Source organism: Accipiter gentilis, chromosome 14 (assembly GCF_929443795.1).
Source record: "Accipiter gentilis chromosome 14, bAccGen1.1, whole genome shotgun sequence".
NCBI classification, from domain to species: Eukaryota; Metazoa; Chordata; class Aves; order Accipitriformes; family Accipitridae; genus Astur; species Astur gentilis.
The window spans coordinates 22,904,181-22,926,264 of record NC_064893.1 but is presented as its reverse complement, the minus strand read 5'-3'; the positions used below and the strand labels follow the sequence as shown (position 1 = coordinate 22,926,264).

Genomic DNA, 22,084 nt, shown 5'->3' with positions numbered 1-22,084 from the left:
AGCAGAGTAGAAGCTAGGAGAAAGCTTAGCTCTGTGCCTGGAGATGCCCATGGCCAAATTACATCTGGAAATGGCACAGGGAAATGCAGGTTTGAAGCTGGGGTGGATTCAGAGAGGACCCTTCCAGGGAGAGCACTGGGAAGGAGCCTGGGACAGTGCTGGGACACACCAGCCTGAGCTGCTGTCATTCCCTATAGGCACAAGGAGAAGGGATGGGCCAGCTGAAATCTTAGGGTGAAGATAATGGTGGTGGCAACAGAGACAGCAGAGAGACTCCACAAAAAACCTCCAACACACCATAGGAAAAAAAAAAAGGTTTTATTATCACCATTATCAACATTTTCATTAGCTTAACACTGAATTGTAAATCACTCAATCATTACATATTGTCTGAATAAAACCTACAGACAGGAAAAAAGTATAGCAGAATCCTCTCCTGACTACAGACGAGCAGCCGGCATGCCACCGGCGCTGCCGGGACAGTGTCCCACCTTCCACCCAAGGCAGCCCACGCACCTCACAAGCAACTCACCACAGTGGCAAGCAGGCTGCCTGGCTCCAGTGCCTGTGTTCCCTCTGGCTCCGCGGAGATTACATCTCACCAGATGATGTTAAAAACCTCCAAAAAAGTTTTGGAGAGGGTTACAGAGGCAAAAAAGAGCAGATCAGCTGCCCCCAATCCTACGGAAAGGCAAGAGGAGAGGAAGCAACCCTGTAGTGCTCCTGCAAAGCCATCAGTTTTCGTGGAGTAATTAATGAAGTAAAAAGGTTTAACCCCATGAAAGCAGATTTCCCTACCGTGGCCATGCCCCTGGGCAGTGGGGGTACAAGGCAGAGCGCCAGCACGCTGGCACAGGGGAGGTGAGAGTGTGGATGTGCTGGGGGTGGTAGCTCCATCCCCGAGCAGAGGCCAGCTCTGCAGCACCGCCCTGGGGCTCCCCGCAGGCAGCGTGGGATGGGTGCTTCAGTGCAAAGAGATGCTGCGGGCAGCCTCAGTCCCCTCGGGTTGGAATAAGGCCTCGTATTGAGAGGGAAGGGAGAACCCATGTAAGGAGCAACGGGCGCAGGGGAAAGCAAAGGGAACCTGGAGGAAAGCTCGCGGGGAGCTCCCCTTCTCCCTGGCCAGCACAGAGGCAGCTCCTTCCCCATCCCTGCCTTCTTCTGGCCATCTGTACGGCACATCACACCTGCATGTGTTGCAGAGGCCCTGCAGAAGACCCCCAGCTCCCACCAAGGACGGGAAAGGAAGGACCCTGTGGTCTGAATTCAGGACTGCCACAGAACGTGGGTGGGACACTGGCATCCCAGGTGGGTGGCAGGCCATGGCAGTGCTGTGTGAGGGGGTCTCGGGTGAGGCACTGCATCCCCAGGATGCCCTTTCCACCTGGCGCAGGGAGCAGCCTGCAGCTCGCAGGAGGAAGGCAAGCCCAGCACAGTGAGGCTGGGGGAACGTGCCTTGGATTCACTCTCCAAACCTCATTCTTCCTTGCTCCAAACAAAGCCAAAACCAGCTCCAGGTCGAGGAGATGGAATCACCAAAAGCAGAGACCAGTGAGCAACACTGGGTAAGGAGCAACAGCTCCAAAGAAAAAAACTGCTGCAGGATTTAAAATTCCAGGCTGGTATTTAGGGGGATCTGGAGCGCCAGTGGGCAGCTATCCCAATCTGTGGCACCCAAGCAACTACAAAATCCTAACTCCTGGAAAGCTTGTGGGCATGGCTTCAGCAGGTGTGCCTCAATTCTTTCCTCGGGTTGCTTCTGCCTCAATGCCCGCTCAGTGAGCAGAGCTCACTGCTGCGCACGAGCTGCGTTTGCCCACATGGCCTCTCTGCAAGACAAAGCCCTTTCCTTCCCACGCATAGGGGCCTCAAGCCCACAAGGTGCCCAGCATGCAGTGTAAATGCAAAGGCTGTCTGCTGATGTGGCAGAGCAGGGTTTAACAATATAGCTTTGGTTGCCATTTTAGCTACTGGAAAGTCATGAAGGGAAATCGTTAGGTCATAGCCTCTGTTTGCTGGTGCTCTGTAAAGGGCTGGTGATGGCTCCTTCTCAGTTTCAGCTGCTAAAGTGCAAAGAACCAAATGCTACAAGAAACTCTCCCCGGTTCCTCTCCTCCACCAGGATGAGAGCAGCTACCACAGGGAAGGGAGGGCAGAAGGGTGTCTACACCACAAGAGCTTGAGGTTCCCCAGGAACGAGTCTGATGCTGCTGTCGTGGGTGAGCAGCTGGGGCTAGGAATGGATGCGCGGCTGCTTGATCACTGGGACACTGGTCACTGAGCAGAGCGGAATCTGGCAGTGTGAGTTTAAGACTCGTTAGCCACATTTTGAGAATACCTAAGCACTTGCAAACTCCCTGGGGAACTACCACGTTCACAGATGCACGCTGGAAAGCCAGGCAGACTGTCAGATACATGCAGGGCGCAGCAGGAGCACAGCTTTGGGGCTCTGCCATGCCAGTTTTCACGAATGTCCCACAGATTTGACTGCTGGGTCTTGAGCGGGCAAAGGGCTCATACAAGAGAATGAGACATTGTTTGCACAACCAGCCAGCCCCTTTGGAGGATTTCACCTCCCTAAGGGAACCTGGTATTTTCCAAAGCGCTACTGTGCGCTGTGTGCCTGTATACATTCATACAGATGCACACATATGGACATCCACAAACATACACACACCTTGGCAGGTGTGCACTGGGGTAAACACGAAAAAGCTTTCACTGATCATCCTCTTTTCTAAATGTTTGGCTCAAATTTGGTAGCTGCAATTTCATTTTAGATGCTCGCTCCAGGTCTCAGTATGCCCTGGACTTCTCTACTGACAGCACTTTGCATTTACTCTTTTCCTTCTCAAAGCATTTCACAAAAAAGCCATGAATTATTTCATAATTCATCAGGGCTCCCAGTATCACTGGGCCAGTGACCTGCTGCCTGCATGGCCAGCGGACTGGCAATCTTGAGAACAACGTGAAGATTTTTTCTACGGGAAATGCTGCGAGAAATCCACAGGCAATGAACTGGGATGCTGTTTTGAAGCTATTTTATTTTACGCACTGCATCAATGATAGAGCTGACTTAAAATCCAATATCCTGATCCTGCCACTTTGGAAAAATCTTTAGATGAGCCCAGCATTAGCCAACTTCCGAAGAATGGCACAAAACTGTTCCTGTTTTACGTGTTAGTCCCCCGTGATCCTCTGCGAAGGTGCAATCTCTCTGCCTTGGGTGGAATTTTCTAACACAATTCACAAATACTACCTATGAAATGGACAAAATAACCCACAAAGCCTTTAAAGAAGAACAGCTCAATCTGCTGCTCTGAAAAAAACCCTCCCTTTAGCTTGCCCCTGGTATCTCAAGGAAAATAGGCAGCTGTCAGGCAGAACTCATGTGGCCCCAGAGCGCAAAGGCTTTTTTGCTTTATCAGGGCTACAGTGGCAGTGGGAACCATTCTCATTGAGTTACAAATACTAGATAGCCTAAGAAAAACAGGGAGATTGAAACAGTCATGAAGTTTATATTGAAACTATTTTTTACCTCTGTAGTATGAAGTCACCTACAGCTGTTTCATTATTCACCTAGGAGATTTCATGTTGATGGGCACATATACTCACAGAGAAGTCTATAGGATGAATATATCTCACAAGGCAACAGCCCAGTCTTTGTTTTTTACAATCAAAGTTAATATGGATCTTTTTCAAAAGTGATGTCATTGAGATTGAAGACAATTATAAATTGTATCAACAATATGTACTACAGCCTGCAAGTCACAATCTGTGCACACCAAATGGAATATATTATTGCTTGTTAGCCTATTAGACTTTCTTTATAAAAAGATTTTTATACAGAGTACAGGATTATGACAAAACTAGCTAAGTAGTTCTCATCTTGAAAATACAACATCAATTCTTTCAACAAAGGCTTGAATAGCAGCTGAGAGTTAATGAATGATAACAAATATTTACTAATAATTTTATGGCCAGTTTGAACAGAATTTCTTATAGGACTCTTTTCTGGTGTTTATTTACATATGCCTCTTTTCTTTTGGAAAAATGTTGATAAAATATAACAAGCAACATAGAAATCAAAAGAATGAGTAAAATTTATACCAAGAACATTAAACATTTTTGAAAACACTAAATTATGTTCTCTGTTAAAAAACATACATCATTTTGTCTTTAAAGAAAAATATTTTTCCTGTTTTAAAATATTACCAACAGCATGTAATAAACTAACTTAAAATGAGTTTCATAAAAAAGTTGTCTTGCTGTCTAAACATTACTAAACATGCTTAGGTTGAGATTCTGTTAACTGCCTCAACATCTTAAAAATAGCTCCTTTACAGGAACCTGTGATATTCATACTCCAGAAGACCTGCAAATTTAGAACAGTACATTGATAAAGGATCTGGTAGCTAGAAACAATAAATATATATTTTCATTCAAAGCAAGTAATTCTGCAATGTCCTTGTCCATGGCCAAGAAAGTGGGGATGTACTTGGCTAAACAATAAAGTCATCTGGCCCTTACCCTGCCTGTGGACACAAACGCCCGCGTGCAGTGCAAAAGGGATGCTCCAGCCTGCCTACACAGCTTCAGCTGCAGTATGAGGACCCACGGACTGAATGTAGAGTGAGGACCTTGCGTTGGCTCTGTGGCGTCCCAGCTGTGTGGGGACAAAGGGAAAGCAACACCAGGAGACTGGGAAAATACCACATTTTTTTGCCTGAACCAACCAGAACTAACCATGGTCACGGCTGCTTTTTGCTCAGACCACAAAGAGGACAAAGCCGCACGCGAGGCTGTTCTCCCTGTGTGCAGGGCATTCCCACTGGGGAGAGATCATTCTGCTCTCAGGGATACTCTCAGCATCAGGATTTCTTTGTTTTCCATGGTAATAGTAATGCAGGTAATATTTAGGGACTGGCTCTCCTTTCTTTTTTTTGGCAAGCAATCCTTCCATTACTATTAAAATGTAGTATTTCATGCACAAGGAACAGGGAATCAACCCTGAGCTGGGCAGGTATTTCTCTCTCCTCATTCTCAAATAATATGATGCCTTTTTTTTTTTTTTTTTTTTTTTGTAAGTCTCCTGCTCTTCCTCTCTCTCCCCCTCCCTGACTACAACTAACAGCTAGACTCAGACACAGGAAAAACTCAGTCAGGACTTGCAAACAGGACCAAAGTTTAGTTTTCAGCTGCTTGTCACTCTAGCAAACTGCTACTTTTTACACAACCACACTGATAATCCCAACTGTCATATCACATCACCTTAGACAGAAACTGGCAAGTCAAATTTGGGGGGGGGCGGGCGGGAAAGGGTTAGGCTTTAGAAAAATAAGCTATTCCAAGCCTGAGACTTGCCTTGGATGCTATACTGGGAGTCTTTAAATTGATGGATAACTAGAAGGCTTCTTTTTAAACTATAATACACCATGGTCAGTGCAGGAATCACAGGCATGAGTGAAGCAACAATTTAGCCTGTAGGGTACTGTGCAGCTCTCCTGGCCTCACTCAGCACCCCATGGGCACTCTCAAAAGGGCTCCTGTGAGTCTGCTTTACAAAGGAAGACCATCTGCACTTGCCAGTTTGTGTGACTTTGCTGTGCGTGGCAGCCAGGCAGGGGTTGCAATGTTTGCATACTGGGGAGAAACAGGACTTGAAAGTGAGTAGAAACAAAAGTGAGAACCACTGGACTACAACCAACCACGTAAAAAATGCAGAAGAAAACAGGATGGAGCAGACTATTAAAACTGCCTCCAAATTTCAGAATCTGAGACGTTAACAAAAATAACACAAGTAAAACTGTAACTTTTTTTTTTTTACCCTGACAGTGACCAATTAGCATGATTAAAAACATACAGAAGATAGTCCTCAGTGTTAAGTAGTCCTGTTGTAACTGAACTGATCATCATTGAGCTTGCAGAGCTTTTGGAGGGGTAGGATAGAGACACGTCACATTTGTCAGGCATACAGGAACTGAGCTTTTCAACAGACAGTCATTAAACAAAGTTTTCTGGGGGGAGAACTTTTGGCATATATAGTCTCCTACTCCCCATTAAAGACTGCAAAAATGTTGCATTCATCTTACTGGACACAGGAAAACATGATTAACTAGCTATTACTGGTAGATAATGTCCAAACTAAGTACCAATATAAAGTTTTCGGCAAAACTTAAGACAGAAGCCCTGTTACTCAGCTGCCAGGTCTGGCATGTACCTGGAGCTCCCCACGGTCCTTTTAAAGACATAGTTATTAAAAGATCCAGTGCTACAAACCACTAAATCTACCTAATCTATTCTAGTTCATACACATATTGTACAATATTGCCTAGTACTCACTACATACCAAGAGGAAAAGATGCTGACTTGAATTACAGTAAATGTGCTTTTTTTAAAAAATAAAATTAAGAGAGCGCGCCACAACATAGTTTGACCAGCATGCAACAAACTTCCTTCAGCTAATATATAGAAATTGTCTAATACAATTAGAAAAAATAATTAGTGAGAGGCCAGAGACGTATTTGATCAAGGAAATTAAAAGATTTATCTGAAATGTTGAGGCTTTTGCCACTGAAGACTCAAAAAACTATTCATTCTATGTCCCTTATCCTCCTTCCCTCTCCTTTATATTATATATTTTTTTACAGAGATTATTGTAAGGCCTATTATTTTTGCATCTATCCTGTAATTTATCTCAAAATAATTTAAAATGCCATAGACAAGCTAGGACCAAAAGCAACCGCCTTTACCATCCACTCAACACTCATGCTTTTATTCTAACAAAGCTGAGGTCCACATGCAGAAATAAATGTTCAGTATGCCTCTATGACAGGTCAAGAATCTGCTCATTCCTAAACGTGACATGGGACCTTCGCTTTCAAATCACAAAGTGAAACATCTCCAAAAGCTTATTCTGAGACAGCAGTCATCAAATCCTCATTAGGAACTAAGACAAAACCTAGCCAAAACAGGTCTATCAACAGAAAATCTCTGGAGATTCTCTGTGATTTTCAACAGTAAGTTTTTAATTGTCTGAAGCATCTAGCGCACTTACTCCAGCACACGACTCTGCTGATAACAGCTGCTGTAGCTCAGTAGGTCAGAGAATGTGCTTTACTGGCTTAATCTACAAGACTCGGTTACAGTTAGTGTTGCACTTCAATTAACAAAATATACATGCTGCGACCACTGCGTCTTCAGATTCCTCACCCACTACCTCTCCGTACTTTGGGGACTGCACCTTCTCTTGCAGGACACTTGACAATGTTTGTGTACTACCGAGATTGCCTAAAGCACCTTCCCTCTCCACAAGGAAGGTTACATGCTCTCCAGCACCTTCTTGTCAGGTGACAAACTGAGGTTTCTTTCTTCTGCAACCCCAGAAACCTCAATCTCCTCTCCTGTGGCAGAATACAACAGTCCTGTTTCAGGTCAGTCCATAGCACAACAGGAAGGGCAGCATCTCCAGCAGATATGTACGAGTACAAAGGAGATGGAAGAAAAGCAGGAGATAGAAGACACCATGACTGAAGGATGCACAGCAACAATTAAGGGAGTCAGTAAATTGCAGAACATTGTATCTGACAATACAAAACATATCTCAAGCTGCAAGTCTGATGTTCAGCTCCCTCTTCTACTGTTTTTTTTTTTTCTGAGCAAAATTGCAGTTAATTAGCCTGCTAAAATTGAACTCTGTTCAAACTGTCTGGTCTAAGTAGGTGCTACTTATTCTCCCACCAAGTATGCTTCATCAGCAGTGTTAGACAAGTAATGCAGTAAAGACACTTGCTGGTAATTTGGCACAGTTTGAAAACACAGCAACAACAGTGTTACAGTTAACATGACTCAGTGATAGGGAACTGATTCTAAAGAAAGAGTTGCAGGTTTCTTTCTTTTTCTTCCTTTCAAGAAGAAAAGACCTTATAAAAAAAACCCTAATGCTTCCTCTTAAACTTTCTGCTTACTCTTTTTAGGTCAGATATCGGCTTCTGAATTTTTCAGGTACTTTCTCGTGAAAGAATCCGTATTAGAAATCACAGTTAGGAAAAATACCTTCCTTACTCCCCCCAAATTCTTTCAAATGCTGCAACTTTCCAGGGTTAATACTGATCTAAAACAAGGGTCCAAGAATGACAGCGAGAGAAGTGAAACAAGAGGTGTATGTCTAATTTGACAACTAGGACTCATGCCCCACGGCACCTCCTCCTCGGACGGAAAGGGCACAGCGCCCTCCCCCTCGTCTTCTGTCTAAGGTCACTGGTTTATCCTCCTCTTCCAGCTCCACAAGAACTCATTGAACATGCATTGCGCTTGAGGTCAGAGTTCCAGCAAACAAAACCTTGACAGCATGTTTAAAAAACAAAAGCAGTTCCCCCCTCCTTACTCTCTAAGACCTGTCACAGCAGGGTCCCACTGTGCTCTCCAGGGAAAGCTGTGAGGACTGACGCAGGAGTGGGCCTGTAGTGGGATCTACCATTGAGGAGGTTGGGAAGAGCTTGTACCAGCCGATTGCTAAAGTTGACAAATCCAGTTCTTCCAGGAGGACCCTGGCGACTCCCATGAAGTGCTTGCGCTCCATGCGTCCATAGTTTCCCCAGACTATCACCTTAGGAACAAGAGGGGGGAGCACAGTTAATCCTCCAACTTGCACACTTGCTTGGGAAGCACAAGTCTTATCAATCCTTCTTTCTACTCATCCAACTTCCTGGGGCTTTACTACAGTCTGAGAAGAGCAGAAAAGTTTACAGTACCAACAGGTGACGTGAAGCTCTGGCTGAGGATTTTAGAATTTTTTTAAGCATAGTTTTATAAATCTTAATGCTATCAGACTTCCCCCCCACGCACACGGAAAACAGGTGAATGCGCGCATGGATGAGACACCACCCTGCTGCTCTACCTGCTGCGCAGGAACAGCACATACACGAAGTATCCCTGGAGCTGCAGCTCCAACACCTGCAGGTAAAACCTGGTCCTGGCACAGTAACGGGCCTTGGACACAACAAAAAGTGGCCCAGGGGAAAAGGGCAGAAAGGGCTCGTGATCTGGAAAAACAAACCAACAAAAAAAGGTGGGCAATAGCTTGGGGCAAAAGCCAACAGTTTGAGGAAAAGAGCATGTTGTAACTTCTGCACTTGGGAGCTCATGACACAGGGCAGATGGAGATGAAGCACAGTTACTCACCTGGAGAAAGGGCAGAAGCCAAGCGCTGGCAAGCAGGACTGGTGATGCAAGGGGCACACACGGAGGGGCATGCAGAGGAAGCAGAACAGACTGCCGAGAAAGGCTTGCAGGCACAGAGGAAGGTCTAATGAAAGGGAGCTGGCAGACAAGCAGGGAAAGCTGAATTGCACTTACGGCATGATGGAGACCAGTGGGTGGAACAACAGATGTAGTGAGGGTCATGGGCTTAAGCATGCTGGAGGTCTGCACATGACCAAGTGGCCCTATGTGGCTCAAGACAAAGGTGACGACTGACTCCAGAGTGAGCCCATGTTCTGAAGAGGAGAGGATGAGTACAATGGGTTATGATGGTGACTAGTGATCTCTGGCTAATCCTGACAGCTTCTTTCCCTAGGCTCCAAATAACTAGAACATTACAACTTCCTGTAAAATGAGGTAGGCGAGACAATGGATGCCAATTAAAAGACAAAAAATAACACTCCAGGTCAGCACGAGATGGAGCAAGCCACTGCAGAAAGGTGGTTTGGTGGCATGGCCACTGGTAGAGAGCCAAGCTCCTCATTTTATTCTCTTGGAATAAGCATCTTTCCTGGCAGCAAGGCAGCAGGTATGGAAACCCATGCAAGGCAAGAGCAGACCAAGCCAGGTCCCACCCCATTTCAGTCAAAAATGTGCAGTCTCATTACAACAGTGGAAAATGCTTCTAATCAAGGTAAATGAGGAAGAGTTCACTAGCGAGAAGGATCCAGCAGGTTAGCTGGTAATTCATATGCCAGTGGAGGTAAGCAATAGAAACTTACAGATTAATTACATCAGTATTACCAGTGGATTTTAGCTAGGCTTTATCAGATGGAAATGATTTAGGTATGAATTAACAGTACAAATCATTCTGCTCTGGAAATATAGGTGCGGAAATGAAAATATGAGTATGGCAGAAAATGTATAGCAGTAAAAGAAAAGAGGTAGAAAAAGGTAGGATATGTGATTGGGTGATGGCCAAAGCAGAGTGCCCTGAATACATATAAACACAGAAGACAACCCATGCTGCAAGATTGTTTAGCATCTATAGGTACTACCTATCTCCTAACTGGGCAGGAAAAAAAATATTAAAAAATAAAAATCAACCTTTTCCTGGTAGGCACTCATGTTACCTGGCAGGGTATCTAATAATAATCAGTTTGAGTACAAAAAAAAGGTTTTCCTTTCCATTTGTCATATTCAGACCAAGTGCATTTGGTTCAGTTGAAAACATTGGCTCTTTCTCATCTATGTTAATTATTCACATTGCTTGCCAGACTTAATATCTTCCAACAGATGTGGAAGAGAGATGGGCAGACCTGAGACTTGCTCATCTTACCTGTAATACTTTGCCCTGGGGGCTCTCAGCAAACAGTAACACCTGATTGTACAAAGGGTCTAATGATTTGCGAGCCACTTTTGTCTTCTTTTTTGCAATGCACACGCCATTCTCTAGCAGGTAAGCTTTGATGTAAGCAGCTGGAAAAAATAAATATTGTCAAATATGAAAAAACCGTCATGCTCACTTTAGAAAAGACAGAGTGCCATGTCTCAGTTATTTCTAAAGAAGGCATTTACAGCAGTGAAAAGATCTGCTCAACCAGCCTTATTTTCAATACTGCATACAGACTGCTTATTCCTGCAGAAGCCAAGCAGAATTAAATTTTTTCGTATTCACAAGCATCACAGGAGGCTGGGGCTCAGTGAATTACTTTAGGAGGTCAAAGCATACTACCTGGCAGTGTTTTGGAGCCGGGTTTTGGTGTCAGTCCTCGAGCCTGAATGATATCCACTTCTAGCTGTCCATTTCGCTCTTGCAAGCCAATTTCCACATCCCCTAAACCAAAATGTCAAAATAGACAGAAGACTTCCAAAACAATACATCTACGGGCTACTAAAATGTTAAAAAAGAAAACAATCTTCGTGTCACACCTGATACAAGCTCTAACAAACTGTAGGCCCTGAGTGTCTGATCTCCTCCTGCATTACTCTGGAGTAAGCAGCTCTACAGTGATTCCAGCCCATATCTTCAAAAGCAATCTCTACTATCAGCCCTCTAACATGGCTTTGGTGACTCAGTCTCATACTCTTCAGCGGCAGCTACTCTCTCATCTCTCCCAAACTGAAGCACCTAGAATTGCAGGCTGCTTTGGAAAATGCAATTATGGTGGACCATAAGAAAATCTTTACAGAGCCTGGTGGGTCTTAAGAGAGCAAGAAAAATATGAAGATGCACAGCATGCATTTTCAGGATTTTAGCTGTGTTTCACTTAGTCTATGCCTTTCAGATCCAACAAAGGAAAGCATAAAGCTGGTGCTCTCCTACTAATGCCACATTTGCAGCAATCAGCAATACCTTTCAGCCAAGCTTACTTGATTTAACAGAGAAACTAAGCTGGAGAGTGGTAGATCAGCAGATACTGGACACATTAGGTGGCTTGTAGGAATGGTCTGTTCAAGACTAAATTAAAGCCACCTAACATTTGTGTGTTCCTTACCCATTGAAGTGGTGGCCAAGGTCTGACGTCCAACAAATTGTGCAGGGCCCATGCTCCCCAGGAAGTCACTAAACTGCCCAGCAGATGCCAGATGGACTCCACTGAAATTCAAGCTGCAAAAGAAATTGATTTTGGCAAATGATTAATTTGCATTTTAAAGCAACCCAGCAACTAAAGAACCAGATTTAATATATCTTTGAAATGAATGACATCTACAGAAGCTACAAAACTTGCCGATTTCCAGCCAGTTTAGTTACATGGAATCCATTTAAAATCCCTTTCCTTGTACAAAAAAAACCCCAAACAACAGTTATGGTTGCAGTCACCAGTTAGTTAATACTTGTTTAACTATAACTAATTGTCTGTAAGGAAACTCTCTGCCATATCAGGCTCATATGCACCCTGTCACTCTTCCAGGTAGCATTATAATCTAAGCAGCTTCCTAGCATAGTTTATAGGATCTCTCTTGGTAGCTGTCCCTTCCCAGTCCTCATTTCTGAGGAAATAATCCATCTAGAGCAGCAGACGAAAGTGAGATGAGGGGTGCTAGCATCAATCCCCTTGGGACTCAATTCCCTATTTATCACACACACACAGACCAATGCATCTCCTTCTTGACCAAAGGGCCCCATTTCCTAGCACTCAACACCAGAAACACCCATCACATCTACTGCGCGGTTTCCATACCTGCTTCCACAACCATCCTGAAGCAGTTACGAAGACAACCTGGACATTGGTGCAAGGCTAAAGGGATAACACCCTCAAACACCAGCAATGCCTCTGCCGCAGTCACTGCAGCAAACCAAAAGCTGTCAGGGGGACAGAGTCCCCAGATCTATTCACCAGGCACCTGAGGCTGGTCTACTGCATGGCCGCAGCTGCTGGTCACTGCACTGCACATGGATGAAGCAATGCAAAAGGGTCAAACCCTGTGGTGCACTGATACAAACCAAGATTTACCCAGTTGTACCCTGATTTACACAGCTGTTTCAGAGGTTGTGGGAAAACTTGCTGCAAGTGGTAAGGAGGAAGCTTGAGGGCACCATTTGACACCTACCTTTGTCCTGCAGGCATCTGCCAAACCACGACACAGCTGCTGAAACACAGACCAGGAGCTCTGTACCAGGGTACCCATACTACTGCACCAGGTTTTGCACTCTGCCTCATGGGGAAGCTGCTGCATGCCAAAGTCAGCCACAATTATGAACCTCCTGCACATTTCCAAATGTCCTTGGAGGGGAACAATCACCCATGTAATGATACAGCTCCCTGCTGCCCCAAATTTGTTTCTTAGAAAGGATGCTGTGAGGAGGCCGCATGTTTGGTACAAGTGAAGCCAGGGAGGAACCCTGCCTGTGGAGCAGGCTGGGGACCGCAGGCTCTCATGCAGACCGAGTCAGCCACAACGGTTCATTGATTCCCCCCCCCCGCAAGTCAGTCACATTTAAAAGACATTAGGAAAAAAAAAATTTTTTTAAACACCATTCACCCAGGAGAGTATTAATTTCAGGTTGGGATTTCAGCTCTCATCAGCTATTTGCAGACCTAGTCTCAGCCCCATGGGAATATTTATTTATTCAGACGAGGAATGAGGAAGCCAGCACACACACCTCCGCATCTCACCATGCATGGGACTGAAGAGGATGTGTCACTAGCACATGTCCTCATGACAGCTTCATGGGGTGGCTCAGCTCACTGTGACAGGGGCACTGAATTAAATAGCCAGACTTTTCCACAGAGCACTGCACCTCCCCTCTACGCTGACCTTGCTCTTTGAGAAACCTGGTTATCACTGCTATACAGGGAGCTGCTGAGCCATCGGCATGGAAAAACCTGCCCTTGAGCTCTTTAAAAATGTCACCTTTGTGAAAAGGGATGAGGGTGTCTCGGCATCCTGGAAGACAGGTTTGGGAGGGGCTCTACACAGGGTGGATTTTCCCCAGTTTGGTGTTTTTTCATCCTGCATCCACTGTTTGCACAAACACTGGGTGATATTTTGAGATGCAACAGAAACAGTGTGATTTATAATTGGCATTAATTGCGGAGAAGGCTTAAGACTTTTCTGGGTTTTCAGTATCACCGACTCCTCAGAGGCACAAGGTGCATCCCCAGTGCCACCGTCCACCCTGGGGGCAAAGGCAGCGCAGGGCTGCTCTCTGCTCCCTGTGGGTATGCAACTCCTGCCCCATCACCCAGCTGGTGTCTGCCAGCCCCGATGGGGCAGCCCTTTGCAGGGAGCAGTGCCCTGAGCACAGGACCAGGGCAGAGATGCTGGATTTGTAGCCAGGCTCCTGAAGACAGACTGTGCACAGACAGAGACATCCCCAGGGCTGCTAAATCTGCAGGGACAGGGACATGTGATGGGGAAAGCAGGGGAAGGGGGAGCCTGGAGCCAGGCACGCTTTATCAGGCTCATGATTTGCCCATACAAGGAGGGAAGAAGTGACTCCTGGTGCACACAAGGACCAGCGAGACTCCTTGAGCCTGCTGGCTCAGGCATTTTGAGCTGCCCACAGAGTGTCAAAAAAGGATGAAAACTAGTGCTTAGAGAACCCAAAATAGTTCAAGTAAAAGCAGACCTAACAGAGAAAGACATAAGATCGAGCAGGAGATGAATGGACCATCAGCCAAAAGGTAAATGTTTTCTTTATTCTCCTGAACTCATGGAAGATAGATGGACCAAGCTTGGGTCTTAGTCCTACCCTGGGGAGTACATGACCTGAACGAGCACATAAATAACAAGCTGGCAAGACAACTCACACCCATTCAGGGAAATGTTCTCTACCATGCTCAAAACAGATGCTTTGGCTCATCAACAAGATGCTAAGGACCAGGACAGTGGAGGGGAAGCCCAGGACTGAGCGAAGCCTAGTGCTCTGAGAGCCCACAACACATCCAGAACAAGGTCTCAGAGCGACCCCTTTCTGAGGTGAAGTCCGGTCATGTTACTGCAGTGGAGACACAAAGCTGGGAGAAGATCACTCACAGAAACTCCACTCTCTGCAAGGCAGCAAAGAGAGACCCTTCTGGCTCCTGAATACTCAAAATGATTCACAAAACCTGCCACAGAAGACCATTTTCCCTTACCTGCTGGGGAAAGAACATCATTGAAGGCTGATGTCAAATATTTGTCTGCTCTTGATGTGTGTGTGGAGAGAAACCACCCATGCTCTTGCACACCAGCTCACCCCTCCTTTGCGCAACACTGCTCCCAAAGGCTCTGCCCAGAAGCTGGGGCAGCTAAGGAGCAAATAAAAGCACCTGGCTAACAGAGCAGCTGATGCTGCAGCCTACATCAATGATATTCCAATGTGAAGCAAAATAGCAGGAATGCATGAAGAACAGTGTTGAAAAGCACAAGAACAAGAGCTGTTGGGCTAAAGGTGAACCAATAGTAACTGAAAGTGTTTACAGCAAAGCAAACATTGCTGTTACCGCCACACAGGTTCAGAATTCAGAGGGCTTGGGATGACCTCAAAATGATGCTTCTCAGTGCAAATTACAGCAAGAGGGCAGGACATTGCTGCAGGGACACCAGGGCTGTGCCGCAAGCATGGACCGTAGCAAGGAAAGCAGTCGAGCCGCTGCTTGAATGAAGATGCTGCTGCTTTGTAGCACTGGGGCTGATCTCGAGAGGAACAGCAAAAGCCTGCTTAAAAACAATGGGCCAATGTCAAGACTCCGGCAGTTTGGATAACAGCCTCAGTTAATAGGTTTACTAGCACTATATGAAACTCAGTATTAGGTTAGACAGTTAATGTTCCCTGTTGTGTTATATTTGACCGGGAAGTGAAGATGTAGATAATTAATTCTTTAATAGATTATGCCATTAGCTGGTAGGACTGGCTGCTACATTGCACAGAGGCTGACCTTTTGCAGTGCTGCTTTATTAGACATTAGAAGCAGCAGCTCTAAATCAGGCTCCTTGGCTTTGACCAATTCCTGGACATATATTTGGGTATTGCCAATAACCCTGGAATGGAAACAATTTCTGTCTGGAAAAATCATAAGCTACCTCCAAGAAAGCAATTGCTTCTCCCTTGAGAGAAGAGGGAAGGGGAAAATAAAACTGCAGAAATTTAGTATGAATGTGAATTAAAAACAGCAGGAACCATTTAGCTTCATCGGCTAAATTTAGGATGCCCAAATCCAGCTCAGTGAGCTCTGTCTGCCAAGATGCTCAGAGAGAAGCTGGGATGCCGAGGTGAGAGGGTACAGTACCTGCTGAGGTACAGTGTGGTTCTGAGACCGGTGGGACAGACCTTCCCCATTCACTCACTTGCTTTTCCTGCAGCTGAAGCAGGGAGGAAAAGAGCTCCAGGGACCACCATGACTTCTTTCAGGTTCCTAAACACAGCCCTAGTGCTCCCATGAGCTCTCCTCTGCCACTGTGCTGCCTGCTGCATGCTCAGCAGACTTCTCCTGCCTGACCTCTGAAGAAACAGAGCCATTTCTCACCTGCCCTTGGTTCAGCAACCAGCTCTCCAGCTGAACCACCACATGCTGGATGTGCTGGCAGGGAGACACGGTCCCAAAGGGATCCACCACAGGTTACAGCGGCAGCTCCACCTTGGGTGAGAGCCAGCAGATGGGTTTCACATGCACTGGAGCAACCCTGGAAAGCCCTTCCCCTCCCATCACCAAGCATGCCTCTCCCTTAAGGGAGAAATCGCTACAACCTGGTTATCACCAACACGAGATGTCTTTTTTTTTATTGCAATCTAAAAAGAAGTGCTAAAAATAGCAGGAGGAATAAAGAGGGAGCATTTCGCAGCTGACTTGCAAATAGCAACTGTCATAACCAGCAGGGCCCTGGGGACCAGGGCTGCGGCAAGACCATCTTGTGCTGACAAACAGCCACACAGAGAAGATTAACAGGTGACACTTGTCAGCCTTTTGTCTAAAGGGCACATATCCTCCACTGAGGGAGGGCAGCACAGCCGTTTGAACAAGAAAGAGAAATTAATTATCTCTTCTCTGGCCCTCTGCTTTCACTAATCATGATTCATGGGCTCTGCTTTGCCACAGCTGAATGAGAATGATTTTAATGAAGTTAAAGATTGTGGGTTTTGCTGTGGAATTGGTTTGAAGTTGAACATGGCTCTGTTATTGACCTGAAGGCACAGAGAGAGCACATGGAGGTAATGCCTCTGGGGTGTCAATGACAAATGAAGGACATTTTGCTGGAGGACCCACAGAAAATGGCCCTCAGCTGTAGGTAAGGAGGCAGACCAGGGGCAGCAGCAGGACAACACTCTGGAGACTACTGATCCTGGGGTCTCTGAGCCCAGCAACAAGAAGTAACATCAGCAGAAACCTACAAGAACATTAATATTGTTTGCACAGGTACCAGCTCCACCCCAAGGCTCAGTACAGGCTGCAAAACCCATTTCAAACAACGGATAAAATAGCCATTTCTAAGCCCAAGCTGTCCCCGGCACAGCAGCCAGCTAGCATAGATGCCTCCACGCCGTGCAGAAGGCATCGCAGCGTGGACACACCTCGGGACAGCAGGGGACAACTGCTCTTGCTGCAGTCGTCTGGACACCCGCGAGAGGGAGACAAGACCACGCAGACACCGGCCTGCGAGGCTACAGCTGGCAGGCAGAGCCCCGAGCCCAGCCTGGCAGCTCCAGGCAGCTGCAAGCAACGCCCATACGCAATCCCCATGCAGAACATGTACCTAATTACCATTCCTGACTTTATGAAAAAGGTGGCTGCATAAACAATTTATTTCTTTTGTGACACATTTATATGCAGAATAAAACTGTGTGTTCACTCAATCTTAGGAACCATGTGCTCAAACTGGGGCTGAGATTGCCTCGATGTTCTTTTAAACACAACATTCATAGTCCTGATTATTTAGGAAATCTGTGCAGCAGTCTCTGAAGACTGTGCTCCTGCATTACACACTGTAGGTCAGGGCATATGAAATCTGTCCTGTGTAGTGTAATTTAAGAGTGGCTTAAAGGCTCTTTGCCAGCTGCTCACTTCTCTGCTCTTTCAAGGTAGCAGCACTTCCTGACCTACCCATTGCAAAGATCTATGCCATTCCTCTCCACATGCAAAGCATCATGCAGTTGGTTCCTTTAAAGCAAGGCTGCTGCTTTTCATATATGTTCAGATGGAGAACTAGCTTTCCAAAGTTTTCTTGTAAACTGATGAGGATTTGAATGCCTAGATAGACAATGCTGACTTCAATACAAAATGGTATAAAGAAAATGCAGAGCACCTGTACTGATCCCTCTCATACCACATATGTGGCTCTGCTCAGCCTCTTCTGCACCCCCACCCGTTGTTTGCTGCACATTAGCATGCAGGACATGTAACAGCACAGACACATTTAGGGAAATGTATCATTAATTTCTTTTCCTGTCCATGCGGAGTTTGTCTGACCTCCTTTCTAAATCTATTTTTAAATTGCTTCTGGGACTCTGTATGCCAGGTATACCATTCGGCTGCTGCAAGCATCTGCAGAATCAGCTTGTCAAAACCTTGCAAAACTCACAGGAAATATGGTAAGAGGGCATCTCCACAGGTCACCCAGTCCACACCCAGGTCCCAAGGCCAGAGCAGCTTTATTTACATCATTCATGACAGCTGCTCGTCTAACAAGTTCTTAAAATCCCTCCCTAGAGAATTAATTCCTGTGCTTTCTTTACTTTTTCCTTCCAAATCTTCTTCCAGTCCTTCCTCTTTGCACATCAGTCCTCAACATCATTTCTGAGTTATCAGTTCGAAGCACAGCCCAGCCTATTTCCTTTCTTTTGCCCTGATACAGTACTTTTTACTTCTGTCTTTGAAGACTCTGGGACTGGTCTCGATTGTACCAACTTGTAATGGCTACACACTGGCTGCTATGCCTGTGCAGAAGAAATGCAGAGCAAGGTATTTATCTCCTTCTCCCTTCACTGGCTGGGAGCTCTGGCAAGAGGAGAGGTATTCTCACTGAGAAGACTTTGCATCCTCGCCCTTGGACCAAATCCCCATTCTGCAGAGCTGAGCTGAGCTGCACTGCTCCAGCTGCTGTGGGTTCAACCAGGTGGGGTAGCGGTGAAGCCAGACAGCTTCAACACAGCCACCCCCTGGCATACCCAGAGAACAGCTATTTTCAGAAGATAACATTTTTGTCTTGTGCTTTTCATGGATTTAGTCACACTATCCACACAACCGCCTATCTGCCATCAACTCAAGCCTCTAGAAGTGATACACTCTTAAAAGAGGCGTTCCATGGTGTCTAGCATGTATATGGGATGTGTTTGGGCCCAGGTTCAGAAATCATTGTTCTGTTCCTATAAGTATTTTCTAAAAGACTCTTTTTTGTCCTCTTAGGGCACAAAGTTGCAATTAATAAGCAAGCTGCCTAAAACACAACTATGCAACTGAATGGTTTGACTTGCACAGCTGAACTAACAGATTTGCTATACATCTACATCTAACACATAGCTAAGTTCTCCAGCTCTGTCTTTAACGCATACTTTCTTCATCCAGAAAAAAGGAGAAGGGAGGAAGTCTTCTCTGAGACTGATAACATATTTGACAGTTATTTTATTTGAGCATTAAAAAAGCCCATCAGAACTCCAATTTCAGGGAGCAGGACTGTACTGTATAACAATCACACTCATCCATATTGCATGTTAAGGTCTTTTAAATAGCATCTTACACACAGAAGCCAAGTGGGTTTCTATCAGCTAAGGAAGAAGGCAGAACTAGTTAAATTAACATCCACTGCCCCCATCTTTAAAATATTTATGGTGCACATGAGGAATTATTAATGCAATACGCATCTGACTACATTGTCAAAGCACTGGGCACACAGCCCCTTACCCTGTCAAAGTCAATGTGACTGCTGCAGGAGCCTGGCTGCAAAGGTTTTCTATGAGCACCTATCCCTGCAGGACCCAAACCTGACCCAACCCCATCAACCTCACGCATCTCCTCTGCCAGGCAATATCCCTGTCTCTGCCTCTCAACCAGCTCTGCTTCTCTCCTGGCCACTCCACTTCCTGTAACATTTTTAGCACTGTGACGTGCTGTCTTATGTGCTGTAACACACTGTACTCCGCTCGTGTATCCAGTTCCTTCTGCTGTATGAATTTTGCCACCTAAATGGTGCTATAAAAACTATGCGATGGATTATGTACAAAGACCTCCCCCATTCCCTTCCCCACCTTACCAGGCCAGCTACATTTTTAGCAATCACCAGTCATCTCAGATGCATTGAATAAAAGATAGCTACCTGCCTTCAGAAAGCAATTTTGTGTGTTCCCAAGAGGTTGCTGAAGGCAGGATTCACTCTATTTACTGCTGTAACTACAACTCTCAAGGTCACATCCTTTCCAAGCCATGCTGGTCAAGCTTAACAACACAAAAGGATGTTGCTCAACAGGCTAATTTCTTGGCATATTACAGAAACAATCGCCGAGCTTTTCCTGGTTTCCATCTCAAAGGGCCTTGATTTCTTATAGCCTGAACTGTATTAACACCACATTTAATTACATTTTTTTTTTAAAGGAGTTGGATAAAAGGAGAGCCCTAAAGACACTTTGCTGTAAAAGAGTCTAGAAGTCCCCTGGCTTTGGATACCAAAAAAGGGATATTCAGTGAATAGCTATGACACAAATATCCTGAATAGTGTGTTAAGGAATCAAATCTTTTGGTAATTCTCAAATAATGATGGATAATTTTTGGTGAAGGAAAGTGAATTTTCACATGGCCATGTGGTCACAAGCCAGGCCAGTATTTTCTCCAGCTGCCTTTTAGTTATTGCTCCATACTGAAGCAGAAAAGGGCAGGTAGTTCTCCTCGCCTAAGTCCCAGCACTGGTTCACATCAGCCCTGGACACACAGATGGGAGAACTGGTACAAGCCGTAGCCTGTAGAAACAGCGTGAGACAGAACAAAGCCGAGAGGCGTGAGGTGCCCATGCCGGCAGCACACGTGCTGGGCTGTGTTCTGCCTCCAGCCTTCGTGACAACAGGGGCTTCAGGCAGGGCTCAGGCTGGTGCTGCCCTCACGATGGGAAAAGAGAGATGATATAGTTAACAAGATGCTTCCTTGCTGGACAGGCAGACTCAGATAATACAAGAACAATCCTCTAAGTCTTTGCTAGTCATCACCTGCTGTGCTTTTCTAACGCAAAAATCACCTTAGCTCTCTGTAACTTAATCATCTCAGCAGTAGCCAGCAAGAACAAAAAAGCTGACAAGTACCACTTACTAGGGACTATGGCAGCCAGCAGTCTTTTGTTCCAGGTCCATTTTTGTCTTTCTGCTCCATTTTCAGAAAGAAAAATGGCTGGCAGGAATAAGTTACACACAAGTCCAGAATCTATTGCTTTCTGAATGTTGTACATGGTCTCGTGCAGCTGCAGCAAAACCCAGCCAAAACAAGACGTAGGTCGTGCAAGAGCCAGGATGAAGCTGGAGATCTGTGTTGAATCTCAGGGGTTTATTTATTTAAGAGTTATTCCTATATTCAGATTTTTATCCTTGCAGGAATCTTGGCGTCCCAAGACTACTTGGTAGGCACTTGCTACAGTGGGTAACTGTCCTAATGCAGATTTTTAAGTACATACATAGAAAAAAATACTCACTGCTGTAGGGATTTGTAACCAGTCCTAAGATTGGTCTGGATGAATTATGAATGGAAACATCTGTGTGTGCAAAAGCACAACCAACTTGTCAGCAGCAGACCTGTCCTGTGATGACAGGAGGAAGACAACAAGGTCAGAGAGCACATCACTTCCATAGCCTTTCTGAAGGCAGACTGTAGCCACAAAGATCCCTCAAACAAGGAAACAAGAAGGTAGCAGCACTACCCAAGACCAAAAAGAGCAAGACCCCAAGGTGAAAGATCACTCCGTAATAACAGGTAAGTCCTAGAAAGTTTAAAAAAAAAAAAACAGTTCAAGAGCCAGTCTGTCGTGAAGAACAACTCAGAAGACAAAGCGAGGGCTTGACAGATGGTGTCCCTGGTCCTCCCTGCAGCACACAACCAAGCCTGGCTACAGCACGAGGCTTGGCACCTGCACAGGGCGGTGAGAGCGCGAGCGAGTGAAACCTAGAAGTGTGAATGACTGACAACACCTTTGTTTAGAATAAATATCACCTTTCCCTTCTATAAATTCTCACATTGAGTTTTATTATATTAATTTCCTACAGTAGTGCACAACCACTGTGCAGTATAAAAGCTGGGTAACATGGTAGGAGGACTTTTTGTACAGCAAAAAATTAAATGAAGCAGCGTGTTGGCATTGTCAGCACTTACTGGCATGCTGTATGAGCTTAAATTCCAGGAGATGCATCTTTTAGACCTGCTAAACTTCAGTATACTTGACCTTCAGGTAAGATCCTAAAGGGAATATTTTGTTGAAGGAGGGCCTAGCA

At 45.5% G+C, this 22,084-nt stretch overlaps 1 protein-coding gene across 2 annotated transcripts in view; it reads right to left on the bottom strand.

The window, feature by feature from the left end:
- Positions 1-311: 311 nt before the first annotated feature.
- RIMS4 (regulating synaptic membrane exocytosis 4) overlaps positions 312-22,084 on the bottom strand; it is a 61,205-nt gene continuing 39,432 nt past the window's right edge. For both annotated transcript variants that reach the window (XM_049817393.1, XM_049817395.1), the window contains exons 3-6: positions 11,697-11,809; positions 10,934-11,035; positions 10,538-10,677; positions 312-8,605 (exon numbers count right to left, since the gene is read on the bottom strand). In XM_049817393.1, coding sequence (XP_049673350.1) covers positions 8,387-8,605; positions 10,538-10,677; positions 10,934-11,035; positions 11,697-11,809 — 574 coding nt within the window. In that variant the 3' untranslated portion in view covers positions 312-8,386. The remainder of the gene's footprint in view (positions 8,606-10,537; positions 10,678-10,933; positions 11,036-11,696; positions 11,810-22,084) is intronic.